The 23,898-nt window shown below is 37.9% G+C and overlaps 1 protein-coding gene across 1 annotated transcript; it reads right to left on the bottom strand.

Moving 5' to 3' along the window:
- Window positions 1-7,735: 7,735 nt before the first annotated feature.
- Window positions 7,736-20,534, bottom strand: C1QTNF3 (C1q and TNF related 3; the record flags this gene model as incomplete). The annotated part of the gene is made up of 6 exons (XM_083883030.1): window positions 7,736-8,075; window positions 9,197-9,296; window positions 10,011-10,140; window positions 12,702-12,856; window positions 15,082-15,193; window positions 20,247-20,534. 6 exons carry the CDS (start codon window positions 20,532-20,534, stop codon window positions 7,916-7,918), a joined length of 945 nt encoding a protein of 314 aa, XP_083739156.1. The 3' UTR covers window positions 7,736-7,915.
- Window positions 20,535-23,898: the final 3,364 nt, after the last annotated feature.

Below are 23,898 nucleotides of genomic sequence, written 5' to 3'. Positions count from 1 at the left end.
CGAGACCCCCAGCTCACACAATGGGATATTAGTAGGACAAGTGATTAAAACTCGGGGTTTCTTTTCACCAGGTGTTTCTTTGAAGAGGGCTCTCCGGCCCTGTTCTTACGACATCAGCTGCTTACAGGAACAGACATAAATCCAGAAAGGGTAATGAAACCTTTGGCATTGTGTTGACACAGCTTTTTAAAGTTATGCCCTGCTCCTGGTATTTCAAGTTACCAGAAAGCAGACAGAGCGAAGACGTCCTTAATGTAAATCCTATGCTCATTTTATACATTTCTTTAAATCGGTTCAGCTACAAAAATCTGTAAAGGCTGCTAATGTGAATGCAGAATCTTTTTCTCATTCTACCATAACAGGTCTGTCACCAGAATACCCTTCATTTTCTGTGCAGACACCAGGTCCTGTAATGCAGGCACTAATTATGTCCACACACTGATTATGTCCACTACTATGGTGCCACCCACAAGAAATAGCCAGGAGAAAAGTATTTGCATTTTCATTCAAATGAAGCTGGCTAGTTTTGTTTGTTATCCATGTCCCTTAGAGACATTATTCCATCTTAGGGTTGCTTTTCACAGATGTTATGATATTACTGTGACACTGTGTTTGTCTGACTAATTTTCAGTTTCATTTGTCTCCTCACGCCTTCAGATCTTGGAGTCTGTGTTGAATATGAACAGGCAATATCTGTTGTGTCACCTTTGGTTTCACCTGATGCTCTTTAGTTTACCCCATCTAAATAACACCATAATCACGCACTGGATAATGTCTGGATTTTGCTATGGTTTAACTGAGCAGTTCTTTGCACCTGCTGTTTAGTTGTCATCCAGAATTACAGTGGATAATCTGTGGCAGAAACATTTAAGTCAGAACCCTATTAAGTTATTTCAGCTTCAGGAAGATGAGTGCAGCATTTTATGAGCATTAATTCCAATTTGAAAAATTGGACTTTACCAAGCCAAAAAATAAAACAGGCATGAGAGAGAAACAGATGTTTTAATTAACCATGAGTTGAAGGCTAATGATTTGAGTGCAGCAAACTCTCCTGAAGTAGCAAGTTGGCCAGCAGAAAATATATGTTAAAAACAAGGAGACCTTCTCTATCATGGGCTTGCAGTAAAAACAGTGTGATGTTCATCTATGTGATGCCATTTAATATTTCTCATTAATAAGCAGCAGCCAACAGTAGAGCATATGAATTCATCATTGCAGAGGTAATGGCTATAGGAAAGGAGTTGTTTTGGGATTGAATCCACACTGTGTCAGAGTGCTTTTGTGTGCTTTATTGTATTATGTCTGTGAGTTGCTGTCTGTGTCATCCTGTGAAATGCGTATTTCACAGTCAGTGTTAAAAGATTGAAATTATCTTTCCTGTGAGCTCTATCAACATTTTTTGCAGAGGTGCAGGCACTTTTGCAATGCAGACTGCATGCCAGACTTTTGCATTTGGTATCAGATTTGTTGGTTACAATTAGCTGTACATTTCAGTCCTTTGGAAAAATACTAAGGCAGCAATGTGAAGTTACAGCTGTACACAAACTCCAGATTCTCCTCTTTCACATGTATATTGTTTATAATTTAGTCCATTTTACTGCATGACTAAAGAGATACTGATATCTGTGCAGCTTGTATTGGTTTCGTTAAATGCAAGAGGAAAAACTATAGTATTTCAAATCTCGGTAACTATAATTGCCTGAGAATGTAAGTAGCAGGTGAAATTTCTTTAGAAAATTGAAAGATACCTGCATTAAACTGAAATTGAGAACTTTAAAGATTCTCATGGAATTCATGATGGTAGTTCTATGTCCTAAGCTTGTCTAAGTTTCAAACACGGTTGCTTTATCCCAAAGCTTGCATTTATGCCTTGCCTGAATAGAAACTGTGCTCCATGCATAACACTTCTTGATTTCCACAAAGGTGATACTCTGCATTTCTAATCTCGTATCTTGTGCTGTTGTGACACACTGTCTCTTGTACAATGTTCTTGCCAAATGCAGCACCTTAATCTCTGCCATTTCAATAGATTCATGAGCTTGGAGCATCACTTTGCCTGTCTGTGTTTTTGTGCTTCTTTGTGAGTGTGGATTTGCGCACTGCTGCTTTCCCAAGGGTATATCCCACCACTCAACAGCAAAAAAAATCTATCCTGAGTTCCTTATACCCTTCTAAAGCAGCTGTGAAGTCATGCTACTTGAAAATCTATGTCTATCTGAGATCATGAATTAGACATTTAGAAATAGAAGCTCTGTCTTATCCACAGAAAATAATTGTCTAAGCTGCCCTGTTCACTAAACCAGATATATTCTTGAAAAACTATTGTTTGTAAGTTTTTTTAGTCCAGTCAGTTATTGAGGTGCTGATCTGTCCCAGCTGTACCAAACAGACTTTACCTTTAACTTTCACATTTTTGGAAATTTGCCCCCTGATACTCTGGTAAGTAAAACAAATCTGGTAAGGAAAACAAATTACTGATGCCTATGAAAGTGGTGTCTGTACTTTGGACCTCAACCCTTGTACCTGAAGCAAAATATTTTTTTTTTCGTTTGCGACACAGCATATGGTATTATTGTGCTTTCATGATTTCAGGATAGATGAAGAAAATAGCAAGAAACTGAATAGCTTATCTTTATTTTTGGTAATCAGGAGAAAAGAAATACTTTCCTATGAGTTTATTATTAACCACTATTGTAGAAGTTGGAAACTTTAGACTGGGATTATTTCCACATTTTATTTGCCTGAACACTGAGCTTATCTATACTGGACACCACATGAACCACTGTTTAGTCACCCTCCCCTAAGCTTCTAGTGAGCCATTCCTGCAGATAGCACTGTCTGCTACATTTACCAGAGACAATTTCTCCTGCATTGCTAGGGTAATGGATTAAGAAACCTTTATTTAAATGAACTGTTTCCATCATCTTGCCTATGAGCCATTTATTGTATGTCTTATTGTATACCTAGTACATGTTATTTATTTTGTGAGTCTTTAATAATTTGACAAAACAAGCATTCTGAGGAGCACGTAGTCTTGGAGGAAAGCAAATGTTAATTTGAAGTGATGCAGTATCTGAAAAATTTTCCTTAAAACAACCATGCTTCTACTATTTTCTAGTTTAAATAATGAACAGGAGACAAATTAAATTCCATCCAGCACTTTAGCTGCAGACCAGGACTTGCGTGTGGCAGAATGGCACAATCTCTGAATTCCAATTTCCTGTCCTGACATTCTAGTCATTGCAGACTTCCTTGGCTTTCATCATCTTTACTATGCTGTAAGAGCCTGGAGTATTTTTCTGTCAAAAAACTGCCAGGATTGAGAAAAGAAAAAAAAAAAAAAAAAGAAAAAAAAAAAAAAAATCTCTCTTATAAACTATTCTAAAATGAAGGTAGCTGCAGTTAATTTAATTCTGTTGTCCTGTCTTACGTATTAGTGTAAGCACTATTTTCTACAGTAAAGTCGCTTTTCTAACTGTATATTTGGATGGAGTTACTGAATGAAGATGGTCATATATTCATTTCTTCCTGTCACATTCCAGTATATGACAAGTCCTTATTCAGCAAGCATCTTATACTTGCTGCTGGACAAGACCAAGAAATAGCATGTGACTAGAGGATGGGAGGAACACATTATGACACACATTCACAGGAAACAGAAGCTGAGATGTCAAAGATAATTTGAACATGAGCGTTTCCACTCTTGGTGTTATAGCAATGTGATTGTTTTAAAACACTGCTTTTTGTGGAATTTATTTTATTTCTTTTTATGTCTGATGGACTGTTTCCAGAAAAGTAGAATAGCCCTCCATTTGTGCAATTTTTCACCAGTCAGTACAAGGAGTCTCTTTGTTTAATAAAACCTTGTGCCACATGGGTTTTATTATTCTGTGAATGTGTTCATGGATGATAGCTTGCTCCATTCCAAATGCAGATGGAAAAAATTGAGCCTCTCCCACTGTCATCCTTAAGTCTTCATGTCAACATCTGCGCACTGAATTTATCAGTCCAGTGGCAGAAGACTGGAAATTAATGTGGCTGCAGATGCTCTAATTCTCAAACTGTGTGGTTTGGCCCAAGAACTAAAGGAGCTCTTGCCCTTTGGTATAAGAGGAAACCTGGTCATACTAGGTACCTTTAATCCAGTTCTTCTGATTTATGAGGATAGTTTCTAGAGTTTGTGACTTTCTTCACTCATATCTGAGCATGACAACCTTTTGTTGCCTCAGATTTTTAAATCTGAACTGATCACCCAGGTTGTTTTTCTTTGGTTGTTGAAGCAGAACTGACTGCAAAATAGAGGAACTTCGCTACTGATTCACCAAAATTAAGAACTGTGGGTCTTTTCACACACCACTTAACGACTCCCTGCATGTTTTGTCCTTGTGTGATTTTTTTTCCCTGAGCACAAAAGAATCATTTTAATAATCTGAACTAAGAAGGAGGCAAAAAAAATTAATTCAAAGCCACTTTTATTAAAAACTGCTTTGGAAAACAGCAGGTTGTAACATAGGAAGCTCAGTGAAAGAGAGGGGAAGATGAAAGATCTGAGAGTAAGGTTTGTTCCTTATTCTCTCTTTAGAAAAATACTACTTTATTTAAAGATTTTCCTTTGGCTTACAGGCTTTTCAGTGAGGCTGAGACTGTAAACTATTGTCAGTCCAAACTGCTTCTTCAGTCAATCAGGCCACGGACTAACTTCTGAAAGTAAAACCATAAACTTCTTGCTTTTCCCACAGATTCTAACTAAACCTCTGTCTGCTTTCTTAAAACACCACTCGTGAAACTGGGACTCAGACATGTAACATTTCCCCCCAGTCTGGTTTTGTTCTAGTTCATTTTTTTCTTGCACAGAAGTTGTGTTTTACCCCTGCCAGGGGGGTGCCCCCAGCACCTCTTGAGTTGCACACAGCCCTGTTTTGGAAAATGCAGCAATTACTGCTCATAACACAGCTGGAGATGAAAGTTGCTGCCTTGCAAGGATGTTGCAGGCAAGGACAGCAGTCCCTGGAACTCTGGAGGAAGAGAGGACCAAGGTTTGGGTGTGGTGGTTCACACATAGCAGAGCTCAACTTGGCTCTGTGTTGAGAAGGATTTTCTGCTGCCAGGATGCCAGCGCCTAAAACAGAAGTCAAATATCACCTACCAAACCACAGCTCTCGTGGCAGGCAGGAATTTGTGGGTCTTGCCAAGTTTTGGCTTAATCTGGGAGCTCAGGGAGGGGGAGAGATAGAGATTCATCTTAGCAAAGACAAGAAACTTTTAAGTATACTCCGAATTACAGTTTTGCAGATTCCAGAAGGTTTTTCAGTTGCAACACAAATTACAAGATACCATGTGTTTTATAACAGAGGATAAAAGTCTCTGACAGAAGACATTTTGTCTTGGGTATCGCTAAGCAAGAGCCTTTCAATTATCAGCAGCAATGGAAAGATGATTAATTTTCATGGTCATTTCTGAGAAAAAAAGATCATATATTCCACATGACTTACTGAGTATAAAGTTTGTTAATTTTAAAGAAGAACACACACACAGACACACACACTCATATTCACAGCTGCTGTATTTTGAAGGATCTTCCTCCTGAGGGAAATTAATATGGGAATTAATTATTTATTTGTAAAGTATTATGACACTCAGTTGGCAGAGATTGCATGCAGTAATTTGTGGAGAAAATACTGCTGAAATTTCAGTCAAAACCTAGGAAGTTGTAACCTTGATGTAAAAAACTGTTTAGCTTTAACCGTGGAACTGCTCTTTGTTTGTCAAAATAGCTTTTGTGGTAATTCTTAGTCACTTTCCCCTCTTAGCAGGCCAAGTTGCAAAAAACTCATGAAAACAACACAAAATGGGTATGGCAAAACATGACTTTCTTATATTATGGTAATTACAGCAGATAATAAGGTAATAAGGAGCTTGAAATTATCTGTCATACAGTTTCTAAGTGCTTCATTCTGGCCAAAATGGCTTAAAATGGCCATGTCACAAAGCAAGAGTAAGTACCCAAAGGTAACCTTATAGATTTAAATTTTATGTATATATATGTGTGTATATATATACCCACACACGTGCAAAATATATTTGAATTCTTAATGCTGGCTTTCTCCCATTCAGTAGCAAAATGAATGCTTGGGAAAAGCATATTAAAGATAACATCTCTCTGTTGTCTCCAAATGGTAATATCCTTGGTAAATATAGATATGAACAAACCAGTATAGCTTTGTAACATTAATCTTTATTGGATAAATACATGTTTTACAAAGTAAGCTTAAGAAAATAACATGGTCTCAGGTTTTGAAAACCTCTGTGGCACAGACCAGACCCAAGTTCATAAGAAATGATAAAAACTCATCAGACAACAGTTCATTAAAGCTAATATTTTCAGTGGTTGATGCATAAAACTAAAAAAATCACAAGTCATAATCATCAAGTATCAACATGCATTTTTCTTCATAAGATATGGTTACATACGCTAGGAATGTGTACAAGGACATACAAATTCATAGGGCAGATTTTGATTCATTTGCTCCATTTTTGTGTTACCTGTGGTACTGGTACCTGTGATACTGATACCTGTGTCCGGTATAAAAGAATTTCAAATAAATACTTTTCCTAACCCCACCTTCTTGTTATACATTAATGGCAGGTAATATCTGATTAAAATGTAATGTCTATAAAAAGGAATTTATATTTCATTAACTTTTGTGTGGAGAGACAGAATAATATACGTTCAAACTTCAGTATTTTTGGTGCTTATTCAAATGAAAATAGCAAGACAGAATTTCAGGTACCCAAATTTTGAAAAGCCAGTGACATGACTGCTGAAGAGTGGCCCAGTGTATTGGGACCAGAACTACTAAGCCAGCTAGCATTTGCTTTCACCAGTTTAAATATTGAACTGGCTTAGCTGCTGCTTTGCAATGGCTTTTCCTGAAATACTAATTCTTGGAAGGCTGCTAGGAAAACTGTTTCAACATCTTCACTGTTAAGTAAATATGCAATATTATAAGGTACATCCTTCTGAAGGAGCTCCAAACACCACAAAGTTTGTGTATCTTTGTGCTGTTGGTGTATCCTGATTTCTCTAGCGTATATGCCTTTGCTTTGACACCCTGCATTCAGTTACATCAGGTTTTAAAAATTCTAAGGCTTGGGGGAAACATTACAGTTCCCTTGCCTGATCCCCTTCACACTGCAAACTAAATTACCTTAGCTTTAAGCTGCTACTAAGGCAAGAACTACTGACACTCTTCTAAGAGAGAGAGAGAGACTAAGCATAAATATGTGCTAAAAATCTGTGAAAAATGACACCGGATACATCTTCAGAGGTTCAAGATGGGAATGCAATAAAGCATTCCTTTGAATCCTTGACATCTATATTTTCACATTTTTTTCTTCAATTTGAGCTCATTCCAATCCAGTACAAACTTCTTCCTTTAGATCTGGTCTCACCTGAGCCTGCTTATAATACATTCAGGCCTGTTTTCATGATGCAAACTTAAATGAACATGTAAGAAGAGCTGAAGAAATGATCCAAAAATTTTGAAACAGCTGTTCAATTCCTGACATATATTTAACTAAAGTATATTTAGAGATTAAATTGACTTTATGTATACTGCTCTTTAAATTCTTTAAAATACTTTTCCTTTGTTTTTAATTCTCTTTTGGGGAAGAGAGCAGTACAACATTTAATGATTAAATAGATACAACCCAGATGACAACACGTACTCTGTGAATCTGTGTCAGCTACCCAATGTATTCAGCTCATCTCTGATACACAAGTAGCAACACATTGCATCAAAACAAGGCTTCTTGATCCTCCAATGCTGTAATGTTATTTCACAGTCCAGTGAAATACACCAATTCCAAAAAAGATGTTTATTCAGATGAACATTTATTGGGTTGTTTCCTTTTTTTACTTGGTTTCAAAAAGAAGAAACCCAGCAAAGGTGGAGAAGCGTTGATGGTCCCCATGGAGGGCTCCATTTCCCATTCGCAGCCAAACTTCATCTCCCTTGGCGAGTTTTAGGACTGCACTGTTTCCTGAAGTATCTGCTTTCCCTTTGGATTCATAGCTAAAGATGAATATTTTAACAAGTCAGCTTTTTGTTTCTCAACAATGACCAAATAAACAACTTTTTAAAAAAATTCCAAGAAGTACATTGTTATCCTGAGCAGAACTTTCTTGAAAGACTTCCCAACATTTTTTCAGCTTTATAAGGAAATTTTGCCAACTTTCTGCATTTGATCTCCTAGTCAAATTTTGCACCTTATGTAAGTGTATTTCATTCCTCTCTGAAGTTCTGGAATTGTAACTTATTTTTTTCCAGGACACAGGAACAAGTTTTTTGTTTAAAACGAAACACTGCTCATTGATCACAACACTACAGATTTTCTGTGATGCTTTTTTTATCTTGAATTCATCCCAGCTAATTTTAAATGCCTCTAGGCCAGGAGGCTGATGTGAGCTGGCCCCCTGTGCTCCCAGCACAGGCAGTGAGCAGACAGGCAGCTCACTCCATACTGAGCCTTTCATTGGAACATGGGTACATTTGATGTGGGCTAACCTCTTGGCTTTGCCTGAGTTTTAGGCCCCTTTCTTCTACCTCTTGCCTTTTCTGACATCAGTGCTTCAGGGGGAAATGAAGCAGTTTTTATTTTGCAGGAAAGATCTATTGAGGATGAAGCAGCCTGTGGTGGTGTGCTAATGATAAAAAGGCCAGTAAATGGGAGACCTTTGCCTCTTACTCATCCTTATTACTGCAGTTTAAACAGTTTCCAACTTTAAAGTAAATTTCTCTGCCTTCATGTTAACAGGACTGTAAATAGTCACTGAACACTTCATTATTTCCTTTCTCTGGCAAGCAAAATTTGGATGAAGATATATTTTAGCAGAATGACAACATGATACCACTGAACTCCAACCCTGCCTTGCAGTGCTAACTTCTTTCCCCTGCATTTGAGAAAATGGTGATCAAGGTTGAATTTTAGGTCCAGCATCCGTGGGGTGCATGGTCTAAATATGCAAGCTGAGGGTGGCCAAAAAAAAAAAAAAAGGTTTTTTCTTTTTAGGTATTTTATCCTAGAGAATTTCTTTTAAAACATAAACAGTTTTACATTTCTTGAAATGTGAGCAAACTATCACATCCATACAAATGTGTTTTTTTCTATTAAGATGGCCTGGCCCTTTACTTACCTATATAAGCTGAACACTGTATTACCATTATGCATCAAGTACACGTACACTTCCTCCACATCTTCATGTTTCATCATATTGAAAGTAAAGAAATACACCCCTGAAAAGGTTATAAAATACAACTTGTTTGCTTCACAGAAAGAAGTAATCATGCTGCAGATTTGTGCTTCTTGCTTATAAAACATAACAGCTGTTATGTTTGCTGTGGGCAAAACTGCATTCCAGTAGTCAGCAGATATTTTGCTTCTGCATATAGTGTTCCAAAATCTGATTAATTTTAATTCTGCATATGGCAGGGGTTGTTCTTACAGCAGCACAGCTGCATAAGAGGGGGGATTGATGCAGCTGAAAAATAACCCATGAAGAACTGTAATGCCTCATTTCCAGCCACACATCTGTTTCAGGTCAGCTCACAGCTGAACTGGCATGGGAGAAGATTAGGGATGAAGAGATTGACAGGAGGCAGGAGGTGAAGGAGGGAACTGTGAAGCTGCTGCAGCTTGTTACAACATCGTGGCCATGGTTCTGTCCTCACAGTGGCTGAAGGGCTAAGAGCCACAGCAAAGCAGACAGTCCTGCTCCCTCCCCAGCCCTGGCCATGCCTCTTCCTCCTGCCTTTGTGTCTGCACTAGTCTCACTGGCTGGCCAAGACCTCTCTTGGCTTGCTCAGTTTTCAATTCATTTTTCTGGAAAGTAGGTAGCAAGAGCTCATGCAGAGAGAGTGCAAAGGCTGTTAAATAGTGCTCCAACCTTATTAGCCACACTTCTCCCTATAGCTCCAATAATTGCATTATTTTGTTTTGCGTATGCTCACCATTCACTGGAGCACCAAATCTCCCAGTCATGACATCAAAAAAATTCCCAACGTTGGTTTCAACACTACTGAAGATGATCCCACTGTTCTGATTGCTGAAGTGAGTAGCCATCGAAGCCATGAATGCGACCTGCAAAAATCGAGTCCTTATTCAGGCAGCTGTTCACAAAAAGCACATGTGTACAGCAATCAGGTACCGATTTTTTCCTGTATTTGCAGTCTGTTTATTTTCCTGACAGAGATGTTCTTCTAGGGCTTGCTCCAAGGCCAATAAACTCTAGTTAACAAAACTCCCATTGAATGAAACTGGAAGAAGACTGGGGTTCTCATATTCAATTGGACTATTCATGACTGTAAAGTAAGTGTATGGTCAAGTGTTTGCAGTTCAGAACCTTAATTTCAGATGTTATTTACTTTTAAGTCTTACTAGAATGATGCAACAGCAACATAGTATTGAAATGACTGGTCTTTCTGACAAAAGAGTTTTATATAGTTTTTATGTATTCCCCAATGCATTTAAACTGGATATTGCTTTTAACTGCATGTGTGAAAATAAACAATGCTCAGTAAAATCCATGCAGATTAGTGTTTCTTGCTTAGACATACATGAAACACTTTTATTAGAGGTCCTCTGGAGGTGCAGCAACTGGGACTCAATATTCAATGCTTTTTCTATCTTGTCAGTTGCTCTTGGTCTTGAAAACAGAGAGTGGTGGAGACCAAGAGGGGAAAATAAGAAGATGAAAACTATGCCTCAACTTCAGGTTTCACTTCTTGCCATAGAAATTTTTCGTAGGAAGCAGTGCAAAATGTCCCACACCAGACAATTTAAATTACCCTCAGCAACATACCAGGAAATGACCCTGCTAGCTGGGCTGGTCAGGAAAGGGAGTGATCTTTTCTGTAAGTCTGTTATCCCCCTCCCCACCCCCACTATGTGAGCAAATGGGGTAGCAGCAAAATTGCTGCACTTTGTTGCCAGAAGGTTACACAGAGACTTGGCTTTTTATTTCTATCTCAGCTTCTTAAATGACAAGTCTTCAATTGCAGCTGTTACTGCCCATCACAAAAATGACATTTTTGGTGAGGTTCAAGCTATGCTGGTATTTAAAAATTAAAAAAAAAAAAAATCCCAAACTCCTTTTGATTTCAGATCCAAGTCAGAACAAAACCAAAACAATCAAATGCAAGTCTGGATCCAACAACGGAAATCGTTAGCCATCTGTTCAGAAATGTAAGGAGCTCCAGATGTGAGCTGAAAGCTTGGGCTGATTTTCCTTACCCCTGCATGGATGCATTTTCTATGACGGCAAATTGTTAATATCTTGCTTCTCAGCCAGGATCACATCAAAGTTCATCATGTGTTAAAGGAAAGCAGCTGCAGTGGCAGATTGATGGAATTTATTGCTTTTGTCTAGATTCCATTTCAGTCTCTTTGACCCTGAGCTACTTTTTGTGGGCTGATCAGAACAGGAGAAAAATATGTCTTTTCTCCCTAGGTCTTATTATGAAGTAGCAGGTCAACATGGATACACAAAGTTTTTCAAAATAATCCTGTACTTTAAAGAGTATTGTATTCAAAAGTGTTTTCTCCACCACTGACTTTAATATTCTTAATTATGGTGGTAGGAAATAATGTGCTATACTGTAAATATTTTTAAACACATCTGCTAAAAGAAGTGATGTAATTTTAAACACTGGAAGTAGGTATTATAATATGAACTTTTGTTATTCATCCTCTTTCATCACTCAATTTTAATGACATTACTACCATTGTCTTTATGTGAGAAAAAAAATAGTGGTAGTTCATTTTAAAATTGTAGAAGGACATATGTTGAATGTAATTAAAGGTATATTTATAAGATATTCAGTGATACCATGAGTATATATGTATATTATACATGCATATTTTATATGTATATACATATATTTTATATATATATATATGTATCTATCTATCTATCTATTTAAATATACACACACATACACAAGCTCTCTGCCATCTGCCAGATTCCTGGGATTTGAAGAAGCTTTATTGCAAAAGCTGTGAGATTGTGCCAATGTAAGAGTCGAGGTCAGCAACTCAGGCTTGAATACATATTTAAATGCTCATCTGGCTTTTGAGTTATTCATTCATAAGCAGAACATACATGGCCCCAAACATATTTAAAGTATCTATATATAGAAATATACAGATAACTGAGATACTGAGGAGTATTTTTTGAAACTAGAGGACTCTTACTGCACTCAAAAATTTTGAGCCTGTGCTTTGAGGAGCTGGATACATGTGCTTCTGAGAATCTCACAAAGCCTGGCTGCCCTGAGAAACATGACTCCTTTACTCTTTCCATATGCTGTGGGAAGTGCAATTATTTATGTGATACAGCTTGGTAGGAAAATGATAGTCCCTGCTATTCTCCTTTAATAACCCAGATACTGGCTTCTTGCCCTCAAAGAGAAGCATATATGTTTCTTCCTGCCTATTTCTCAGCTGGATTCTGACTAAAGCTTTTCTTTTCCAGAAAGATCTGGCAAAGCACATTTTTCAGTAAGGACAAGGGCTATATATGGCTGTTACAGTATTAATTTACAAGGGGATTTGCTTCTAACAGTAACAAGGTGCTGTTTTTTTAGTGAAGAGTATCATAATCTGAGATTTGCTGCAGCCAATACAAGCCAGAGATGCTGTACCTGTAGCTCTGGGGGAATCCCAGGGTAACCCTTCTCGCCTTTGGGTCCATGATGGCCACGCTCTCCTCTTGGTCCCATATCTCCTTTGTCTCCTTTCTCACCTTTGGCTCCTTCCTGGCCAGTTGCTCCATTATTTCCATTGTTTCCATGATTTCCTGAAGGGAAACAAAACTTTCTGTTTTATTTAAATAATTTATTGTATTTTAACAGGTAAGTGTGACAGGGTCCTCTTCCACCAGCTTGCAACACAGGTACTCTTCAGTGCCATAAACCCCAGGCTGAGCTGTAATGGATAAGAAACTGCTGTGTGGACAGGTTGACAGTAAAGGTTTTGGTGAGCAGGTTTCCAGAAGGACATAGATTTTGGGAATTAACCCTCATGTTGCCTTGGTGGTGCTGTAGAAACTGGTGGTGTCTCAAGTCATTGCTTTGTTGGGGAGATATTGAAGAAGACCTCAGCAGACAGAAGGCTCAAGAAAAGCAAAAGCTACTTTTTATTGACACATACTAGGTAGCCTTCAGAAACAGTCTTGCTTTTGCTTTACTATAAAAAACAATTTCCTGGTAAATTAAGTCTATCATGATAGGATAAGATAATTTTGAATAACATTTTGCTATCTTTAAAACACTTCCCCACAAAAGATGAATGGCTGTAGCAATAAAGTTCCTAAAATCTGTGCTAAATACAGGATGGTGTGCATTTGCAGGGTGCTGGTTAGGGATCATTTGATTGCATAGTACTAGATTTAAAAAAAAGAGACAAATTTTTTATAATGAAGATTTTTTTGAGATGGCTTATTATGAGTAAATGAGTGAAAAGACTCATTATAAAACATACTCATGCAACTGCAGCATTACTTACTTCCCGGTGTTTACTGACTAAAGTACTGACCAAATGTGTCTGCAGCTGACAGGATTTTAAGGTTGGCTAGAATCACTGAGCAATTATTATGCCTTCTGCAGCAAAACCCTGATCTTTCAGCTCAGGGGATTAAATAGTGTCATCATTGTCCTAATTCTACCTGAATTGAAATTAGGTTCTTTGCCAGTCTGCTTGTTCTTTGATTATTCAGTCTGGTTACAAATTTACAAGAAGAATAGTGCTGTTTGAGATCAAATCTGATGATGAAGTGATCCTTCAGAGTTTTCTATTAAGGAAAAAAAAAAAAAAGAAAAACTTCAAACAAGGAAGCCAAATGGTGAAAGAAATTATGCACATTTTTGTTTGGATAGAGGAATTTGCAGCTCTTAAAAATAACAAGAATGATCCTTTATGTGAAGCCAGAACTGCTCTGCCAGTTCAGAACAGAAGTCTGCAAGCAACACTTGATTCAATCAAGGGGAAAAACAACTGCTGTTCCCCTTACAGGCACAACATCATGATATCCAGCAAATGAAGGAGACAGAAATCCCAGGGCACAGGAGGCTGCTGCCAGACATAGATTTGTGGTATCCTGCAGTGACAGAAAGTGGGACTGAGACAGGTGGGAAGGGCAAAGCTGGGACTAGGCCATTCCCCAGTATGTCCACTGCAGCTTGAAAATGTGGGCCTAGTATAAAATCATATCCTGCTTCTAAAAATCCAAGTATTTATTAATAAGTAATGGATCACTGAATTGCATTTTTATTGTGGTAACAGAAGATGTAAACTTTTGTAGAGACAATTCTGTCTTTCAGCAACCTTTGATTTATGTTGTACTTCTGCTTTAGGAATGGTGATTTCCAAATCCCTGAAGGTAGCTGCTGTAACAAACTTACAGCATTATGCAACCACATTTTCCCTTCTCTAGGCTCTTCTATTTCCATATCAATTATCAGATCAAAGTATACACTTTCCTTGTGTATGCTGTTCTTCTGTGCACATTTTTAATGTTTAAAAAAAAGAGGATTTTTATTATGAAAGACAAGATGAAAGAAGGAAGTGAAGGAATTTCTGTGAGAGAACAGAAGCATCTGTGTTTCTGTAAAATATTGGCTAGCAGTATGCTAGATGAAGAAAAGCCCTTGAATACAGTACACAGTAACACAGCTGGATATACAAAGGTGATCACAATAATCAGCTCCAGGGAACAAGTTCTTCCAAGTTTATTGGGAACTTCATGCTGTTTTAAGAGAGACCAATTTTCTTTAGAGATGTAATAAGATTACTTTCAATATGAATTTGTGAAAGCTGAATTTTAATAACAAATAGGTTTTCAATGGAAAACACCTTAGAATATAACTGAAAATATCTGTCTCCTCTGAAAATAAAGAAAAACTTGTTCCTGAATCTGTCCCCAAATACTGATGTTTGGACCACTCTCTGATATTTCATAGCATAATCTGTAATTTATGGCCTTCAATTAGACTGATAAAAAAGTGAATTAAACTTCATCTTTACCTGGCATCCCAGGGGGCCCAGGAGGTCCTGGGGGCCCTTGATAGAGTCGAACACCAAAGTCACCTCGGCAGCAGGAACTGCAGTCTGGATTCTGTGGTCCAGGCTGAGGGGGCTAAGTGCACAAAAATAAGTTTTAAGTAGCTCATTCATGGAGGACATCAATTTTATGCATGTTGGTTACAGGGTCTTCATTATATATTTTTGTTTATATACTTAGTAAATTTTCAAAACAGTTCTTATCTGGCATGAAATTCTCACATAGTTAGGTTGTCCCTGAAGATGTTGTTTTTGGAAGATTTAAAGGAATAGCTCTCAAAGCATTCAAAAATCTATACAAATATTAATAAAAACAACTTGTCCTGTTAAATAATGAAGGTTTTGAAAATAAATTAATACCAAGTAATGCAATTCAGATGAATATTTTGAATTAGGTTCACATCCTGATCCCACATTTCAGCTGACCTTTGATGACAAACATGCCTGTAAAAGTACTAGGACACAAGGAACTTTATTTGACCTTTAGCAATGAACTACATTGAACATAAATAAAACTGTTTTGGACCACCCAAAGAAGATGCTAAAAAAATTAGTGCAGCATATTCCTCTTCATGATCCCAGACCTGTGTATTTACAGGCTATTAAATTTGGGAGATACTAAAAAAGTGCCAATACACAAGACAAAAATTTGAACTTACCACAACACAAGGTGTTAGGGGCTTTTGATTATTTGTAGTGGTGAATGTATCACTATGAAGACCTATATGCTGACTAATATAGCAGCATAAATAAAATAATGAGTTTATTATGTACAGCTCAGCTACTATAGTAATCAGTTTAATTATGGTTTTGTTTCAGTGAGTTTCTTTTCCATATTATTGTGTTTATACTAATGGAGACTCATTCAATTCTGACTGAATTTCATTACTTAGTTTCATAGATCTTCCAGTATGTCAGATAAGGCCAAGGTCCAGTGTTTGATTTTATTTCTCTACCTCCTCATTTGTTTTCTCTTTGTTTCTTTGTTTCTTTTCCCCTACAATTCTTTCCTAGTGTCCTGAGATGCAAACCTGCACTTCTTGACATTCGGAGAAGGATAGTTACACCAATCCAACTACTACTTTTCTTTAATCCTTCTACTATTTGCCTTCCTTTCCTTTCCTTTCCCCTATCTTTATTATTGTCAAATTACTTGCCCAATGCAGACTTATTGGCTTAGTGGCAGAAAATGAGCCTCTGGCAGGATGGAAGGAGTCACACAAATACACAGATGTGCTGTATTCCTGCCCTCAGTGTCATCAGTGATGTCATCTGAAACTTTCTGCCCGTGTTTTGGACAATACCAAGCACACCCCCAGAATTCATTGATTTCAGGTGGCTTAGGAACTTAGGTTCCTAACCTAAGTTAGGATATAGGGAAATATCCTATATAGAATATCGGATGGATATATAGAGAAAATTCATGGATATAGAAAATTCATTTCATGCCACCACCAAAATACTGCAACTCCTCCAAGACAGATGCATACTCTGTCCAGCTGGAACCAGTGATGGTGGAGTTACCATGGGAATAAAGGCCAACTTGACAGCTAAACAAATATCCTTCATATTCAAAGAGTGATGGAAAAGTTAAGACTTGCCAGTGGCCAGAAGGACTTCATATTTATGGAGTTTGGTCAAGGCTATGCTTTTTAGATTAATTCTGGACAAGGTCTATACTTAATGAGAAAAATAAGTTCTGCCTTTTGAACTGTCTCTTCCTGGAGAACCTATTTATATTTTTCTGGCTGTTTTGCATCTTCCAGTTGTTATGCAGGACATAACTGGCAATCACCCAATACACTTTTTATAATTTTCCTAGTATGAGAGAAGAAGTAGCTCTGCTTTCAGCTCATTTTCAGTGTTGAAAGGGCCATGTACAACAGGACTGGAATTGTGAAGCATTTTTTGCCCCCTAAAAGAATAACGTTGATTTTTGCATTGAGATTAAAATCTCCAGGGTTTTTTAGATTGTGCTTCTTAATCATGTTAAATGGCAAGGTGAACTAAATACACACCTGGCAAGAGCAAGTAAGTAATTTTAGCCTAAAAATATCCAAAGACAGAACAGTGGATTATAACTTAGGGAAGACATGAATCCAGCAAAGTGGACTGCATGTGAGAGTATCTGTGCAGATGCAATTTGTCTTTTTCAGATAATGCACTGAAATCTTGAACAACTTCATTAGAGAAACAACTATTTTAAAATAAAATAGATACAAGTGACTGTCATAACCAAGTACTGTTTGGCATTACCTCAAAAAAAGGCTCATCAGGTTCTTAGGTGTGAAAAAAGACAAGTCCTGCCAGTCTAGTTGTATGCAACATTTCCACTGATTTCAAAATAGCTGTTTATGCAAGTCATAAAGTAATTAATTTATTACCTTTACTGATTTTTTCACTAGGATAAGAAAATATTCATTATAGGCTTCCAAGGATGATGAATATTTTAGGATTTTCTTTTAATCTTTAAAAGCAGAGAACTTCATGAAGAGTACATTTAAAGGAAAAACGTTTTCCTAAAGTAAAATTACTCTCAAATGTGACATACAGATTAGTTGCCATCTACTTGCCAAAGGCATCCTTTACAGCCATTTATGCATAAATTTTGTCAGTGAATCTTTGGCTTTGCTGCGAGAACATGAATATGATTTAGGAGCTTGTGAAATGCATCTGCATCTAACACTGATAGAAAACCGGAACTATTTCTGAGGCTATTTGCTGAATTTTCCATGATTTAGTATATAGAAGAATGATCTAGGCAACAGGTGGTCTATAAAATTCCCTTAATTTAAAGCTGTGAATGAGCCATAATTGGAGACCCAGCCCTTTTTGACTTCCTGATTAATTTAATGAGTTTCTGTTTTATTGTCTAAGACAATGGAGGAGACAAGTAATGTACCTCCACCCTTCTTGGCTTCTGTTCTGAATGCAAAATAGTCTGTCTCTGTGGGCACTAAGGTCCTCCATGCCCCTTCTCCAAGCAAAGAAACAAACAAAAGTTGCCAAAACTCAGGGTAAAACACTGCTTGGCTAGTAATGTTTAAAGCTTTTCAAAGAGCAACCTGAAATGGAAAAATGGTCTGTCATGACTCTCCTTAGTCACTAAGAGTTCTTGTTCTTGAGAAATGCATGTTATATTTCACATGAGTTAACAGCAGTGTGGAAACTGGCCTTGCACCCAGTGCAGCAAAGATGATAGTAATGACAAATGCTATCATCTTTTTTCCACAACAAGGAATGGGACCTTTAAAACACTTCAGCCAGAGGGTGAAATTCCCCAGCCTAAATTCTCTTTAGCTGGGTAGAGCTATTCTATCTAAAACAACCAAGAAAGCAGGAACATAGGAATTGGTTACTTTCCATATAACTCAAGGGAAAGAGAGGGATTTGACACAAATTAAAACATGTTAGTGCCACCTTTGTTCTTCCTCTGCCTAGAAATTCCTAGAGTCTGGAATTGGAAAACACGTATTGCGTAAGCCGCTGTGTGATAGATTATCCCTGTCATGCATCTGCTAGTACTCTGTTTCATTTCAATAAGCCAAAAATCATATCATTTCCCCAGAAAAGATTGGTTCTTGGAGATGGGCTGGCAGGTAAATGACTGCCAGCAGCTGTATGCAGACTTGCAGGGCTTGTTTTTATTGTCACAACCAGTTCCCACAGCAGGCAGTTCCAGACAAGTTGAATTAAACTCTCTGACGAGAGACACATGCTGCCTGAACACAGTGACACTTTCTTTGAGGGAGAGTTTGAGCCAAAGAAGTTGTGGTTTTGCATTAAATCCTGCACTATCTGAAATTGTGTAGTGTTAAAGGGGAATCTTTTGTACATGGTCTGCACCACACAGCTGCAGAATTCTCCCTGCAGTGAAGAGGTCTGCACACACTGGCTGGCTCTCTGGACTGCATACCTTATGTTTTACACTGCTTATATTCTGCAAATGCAGTTTAACATGGCTAGAGTTAAATATCTGTTTTGCTGAGGGCACTGGAGGAACATTTAACTCCTGCCCAAGAAATACAAAATGCAAAGCACTGTGAAGTTTTAATACAGGGAATACAGTGGTGTATTAAACCTATTCCCATACTTGGATTCATTTCAGTTCTTCAAGCCCAGGAGAGGATTAAAATCAAACCTCTTTTCTGCTTATCATAACATAGGTTATTATTCAACACCGATCTGCATGACCTTGATTTTGGCAATTCAAAATAACATATTTTGATCTGAAAAAAATTTAAAACCTCATATAGTAAAGGGTGAACTATACAGGACTCAAATATTTGTATCAGGTGTAGGAAGAAAGGACTCATGTTCTTGCTGTTACTAAAACACATCAATCAAAAAAAAACCCCTTATTTGAGTGGAATTTTGTTTTGTCTAGTGCTAGAAAAAGCTTCATCTTCTGCCCTTCAGATTTTTTTTCTTTCAAATTTGGATTGCAATATTTTGTGTATAATCGAGTTATGCCATTTTCCCATGTTACAAACTAATGACTGCAGTATGTAAAGTGCCATGAAAGGCATAAAAAGATTCTCAGCTTAAAATGCAGATACTGCAGATGATTTAGAGTTTCATTGCAAGCCTTTTTTAAGTCAGTTGATTTATATTAATAAATCTACTCATTACATTAGTATCTGTTTTTTTCAAGGTACTCCTTAGAATAAAATTTTTAAACATTCAGAATTTAATTGTTTGTCTTAAGCTCAAGAAATATACTTTATATATATCATTTTAAAGTAAAATTATTCACTGCTAATTGAATCTCTCCAAATACCTCTAGAAATTCTGTAGTTTTCCTTCACATGCAGATGAATTAGAAATATTTACAACTTTGATATATTAAATAATTAATACCTTAAGAAACTGTATTTCAGAACATATTATTTCACAAGTTCACAGTTTCAACAGAACAAAGCGCTGCTGCTTGTGTTGAAATCAATGTCCCAAACCACTGCTGGTTCTACCAGCTCATTAAAAGATCCTGTAAAGCAGCCCAGCAGGATACAGACCAACACACAACTTTAATAAAAATTATTTCATAAATATATCACTAATAATGTTAGCAAAAAAATAAAATATTTCATTAGCTTTAAAGATATCTTTAGAAGATTAATTCAGAGTACCTGGACTCTATCTGAGGTAGTCAGTTCTACATCATCTACCTCTGGTCTCAGGACTTTATGGTCTGTAGATGTGCTATTAACAACAGTCCACTCTATAAGTTGATTCCGCTGTTTCAATATTTCCCTGCTTCTGGAACCTTTGTGACCAGTCTGGTGGTGACTTTGCAATATTTTGGCCACTGGTTTATAAGATCTTCTGCTCACCTCCATGTATTCATCTTGACACAGGCAAAATGGAAGAAAAAATAAAGCCAGTAGATGCCAACTGATGAAATCCTTCTCTGCCATGTTAATCAAAATAATTTTCCAGGAGTCCAGCAAATGCTTTGCAGAAGGAGAACCTCTTTGCTGCACCAGACGTTATGTGGTCCTTTCAGCTTTTCCACTAGTAAGCCTGGCACTGAGACCAGTACCAGGTTTTATATGCTTGCATGCAATAAATAAAACTAAAAATGCCAAAGTGACAGGATCCTTCGTCCAAAATCAGTCATGCTCCTTTAAACAAACCAGTCATTATTCACCACTTCACCACCACAAGGAAAATTGATTTGTATGCTGGAAATGACCACAGCATTTAATGGACTCCTGTGGTTCCTATTTGGGGGTATTAAAAAATGTAGCACCTTTCCTTTGGCATGTTTTTGTTTAAGTGTGAAAAAATGTGATGGAAATGGGGAACATGTGGCTAATGGTTTACGCTCCTTGATTAGACATGGAAAGGCTGTGAATTCACACTCTTAAATGTCTTTTGGACACAGTCACCTTTCTTATTTGCCAGGAAATTCACACACACAACTGCGTCAGCCCAGTCTGAAAAATCCTTCCAAAAGCAATTAGGAAACAAAAGCACAAGAGGAGCTTTTGCATATGAACCTGACCCCAATGGCTGTTTCTGACTATGCTTTTCATTCACTAGAAGAAAAATATTGAATTTCTGTCAATTGGCCAACAGTGGAAGGAGACCGGGTAAGTAGCTTTAAAAAACTGAGTTGAATTCAGATTCACAGAGTCCCATTTCTCAGCATTAGTTCAACATACTTGGCCAAGTAATATTTTCGCCCTTGAGTTCCTAATGTTTTCCTAAATGCAACTGCCAAACCAAGTTTTGTGTTTTCACTGCCAAGTAAATATAAATTTAGCAAGGGCTTATTTCAGACTAAAAGAATCAAATTATATGTGTATAATAATAATATCCCTTTTTTACTTTTTGAACCACCCACTAGTATTCTCTAGAAAGCCATAACTGCAGGATGCGGTTCTGTACATGCATCCACCAGCACACCCAACCTCTCCAAAAGCAAGTAGCTTCTTGGTCTGTGAGCAAGTCTCCAGCAGTACATGGCTGCAACAACATTAATGAAGAAGGCATTAGTCCCAGGAATGATCCCCAGCCCTGCAATGTGGTGATTGCTGATGAAGGTAAGAAAGCACTTGAATGATGGTGAGAAAGGATTCTCTGTTCCTTTTTCTGGTTCCTTCCATGGGAGACAGCAGAAGGACCCAGAAGTCATGTCACAGGAGAGACACTGGCTGGAGAGGAGTGAGAGGGGCGAGCCCTTTGCAGCTGGGGACTGTTTGCTGGTGTCACAAACACAGAGTGTCAGTGTTGGCCTGTACCCCCCCTCTTGCCGTGGTAATTTCCTACTCAACAGCACACAGAGGAGTGTGGGCCTGCACCACTGCACCCAAAGACACCACTAGCCCCCACAGACACAAGGGGTTTGCAACAGTGCTCCAGCCTACTGGAGACAGCCAAGGGCTGGTCTTCGCTTTTTCTCATTCTGCACCGGTCAAGTATGGCACAGGAGCAGAAACCTCAGCTCCTGTGGGCTCTGTTTGGGCGCCCAAGAGTAAATAAGACTGAGTTGTCTCAGTGACACTCACTCTCCACACTCCCTGGATATCTCAGCCCACAGGCTTGCCAGGCAGAGCTGCGTCTTCTTCCTTTCTTTGTGTTTATTGCTCCTATGTTAAAGATTTAATGGCAGGAACCTTTAATTGAACCTTAATTCAATTGCTGTGAATTTCAATCTCGGATTCCCAAGGCAGATATTCAGAATTATTAAATAACACTTCATAGATTAGCTCTTGAGCCTTGCTGCAGTGTATAAATAATAATTAACTAAACAGTCTTGCAGAGAAGGCTCATTAGCCTATGCCTTACGACTACTAAAAATCCCAATTTTTAAAAAAATTCCAATATTCTGGTTATTTCACCAGGCAAACAGAGGTGGAAGGGAATTTACTGGAGAGTGAAGCAAGACTGCAGAAAACACAGTTGCAGATTCTGCAGAAGCTGCTGCGACCAAAGTGGGCTTCTTTTTCAAGCAGAGAGGACTTTCTTGGTAGGAAGGGAGTTTGAAAACTCTGGATTCTGTAAATTTGGGAATGTCTAAGAGACAAACATTAATTTATCTTGGCATTTAATAGTTTGATTCAGCAAGGGCTGGGACAGTACTGATCTTTACAGCTGACATTAGGGCTTTCATAGCTTTCCAAAGTCTGTTCCAAGGGCTTCCTGTGGCAAATGCTTCCAATGTGAGTAATGAACATCCACAGCACCCATGTCCCAAAAGGAGAACGAATAAAACCAAAGAGATTCAGGCTTCAAAGCCACCATGTATCATTTCATGTAAAAGCTGAAACAAGATTGTTTCTTGGCAGCTATTAGGAAGAAGAAAGATTCCTTCTCTTCCTTGCTCACTAATAGAGTCCACCTGGTCCCTGCCCATCACTGCTTTTGTGGTTTGATGCTACAGATGCTCCCAGTTAATAGCAAAGTTTAGACTTTTTTATTTCCAATCTTTTGAACAGAATCCTGTCTGCAGAAATATTTGCTGCCCATTAATTCTGCTCTGTGCTTTCAGTGAGGAATAGCTGTCCCACAAAATCATTGTTTAAAGGCAGAAATTTTGGACTCAGAAGTAAAAAAAAAAAAAAAAAACAGAGGAATTGATTCTCATTCTCCATTTTTGATCTCCAAATTATCAAATACTCATTCAAATATGTGGCCCAAATCTAAAATAATAGGACATCAAAACAGCAGAGCTTTGAATTAACTTTTCACCAGAATAAAACACTGAAAGTGCTTCATTCTGAGAAGAACAGATCTTCCTGATCCGGAGATGAGGAAAGGACTGACCTAAAAGGTTTGGGTTTGCTTTTACATGCAAGGCTGGTGTTTGTTGCAGGTGTGCTGACAGAGAAAAATAAATTCTCATCCTTTCCCTACCTCTTTGCTACCCATTTGCAAGCCTAGTATCACCCTTCCAGCCTTTGCCAGCTCAAGTCACACACAGCTGCCACTACATTTGTCCTGTTAGTCTCCGGCAGCAGGATGTGCCTCAATCTGCTAATCAGCAGGCTAAGATGAAGTGAAGCACGTGGGTCTATTAATGTCAGGTAATGAGATATCAGCTAAAATACCAAAACTGCTGAGTGAAAGCTTATTCCCACCTAGTCTGCAAAAACTGCTCCATGAGAAAGGGGACTGACTCTTATAACTGTTATTCATATTGACATTGAGTAAGTGGGCTATTGGTGAGGCTAGTATGTAAAATTGAAGGCTACTGTTTCAAGAGGCAACAAATCAGAAGCATTACAATTTTAAAAAAAAAATTAAAGTATTCTGTGGCACAGAGAGACTTGTATC

This window comes from Zosterops lateralis (assembly GCF_965231275.1).
Source record: "Zosterops lateralis genome assembly, chromosome: Z".
Lineage (NCBI taxonomy): Eukaryota > Metazoa > Chordata > Aves > Passeriformes > Zosteropidae > Zosterops > Zosterops lateralis.
This window is presented reverse-complemented; position numbering and strand designations above follow the sequence as displayed.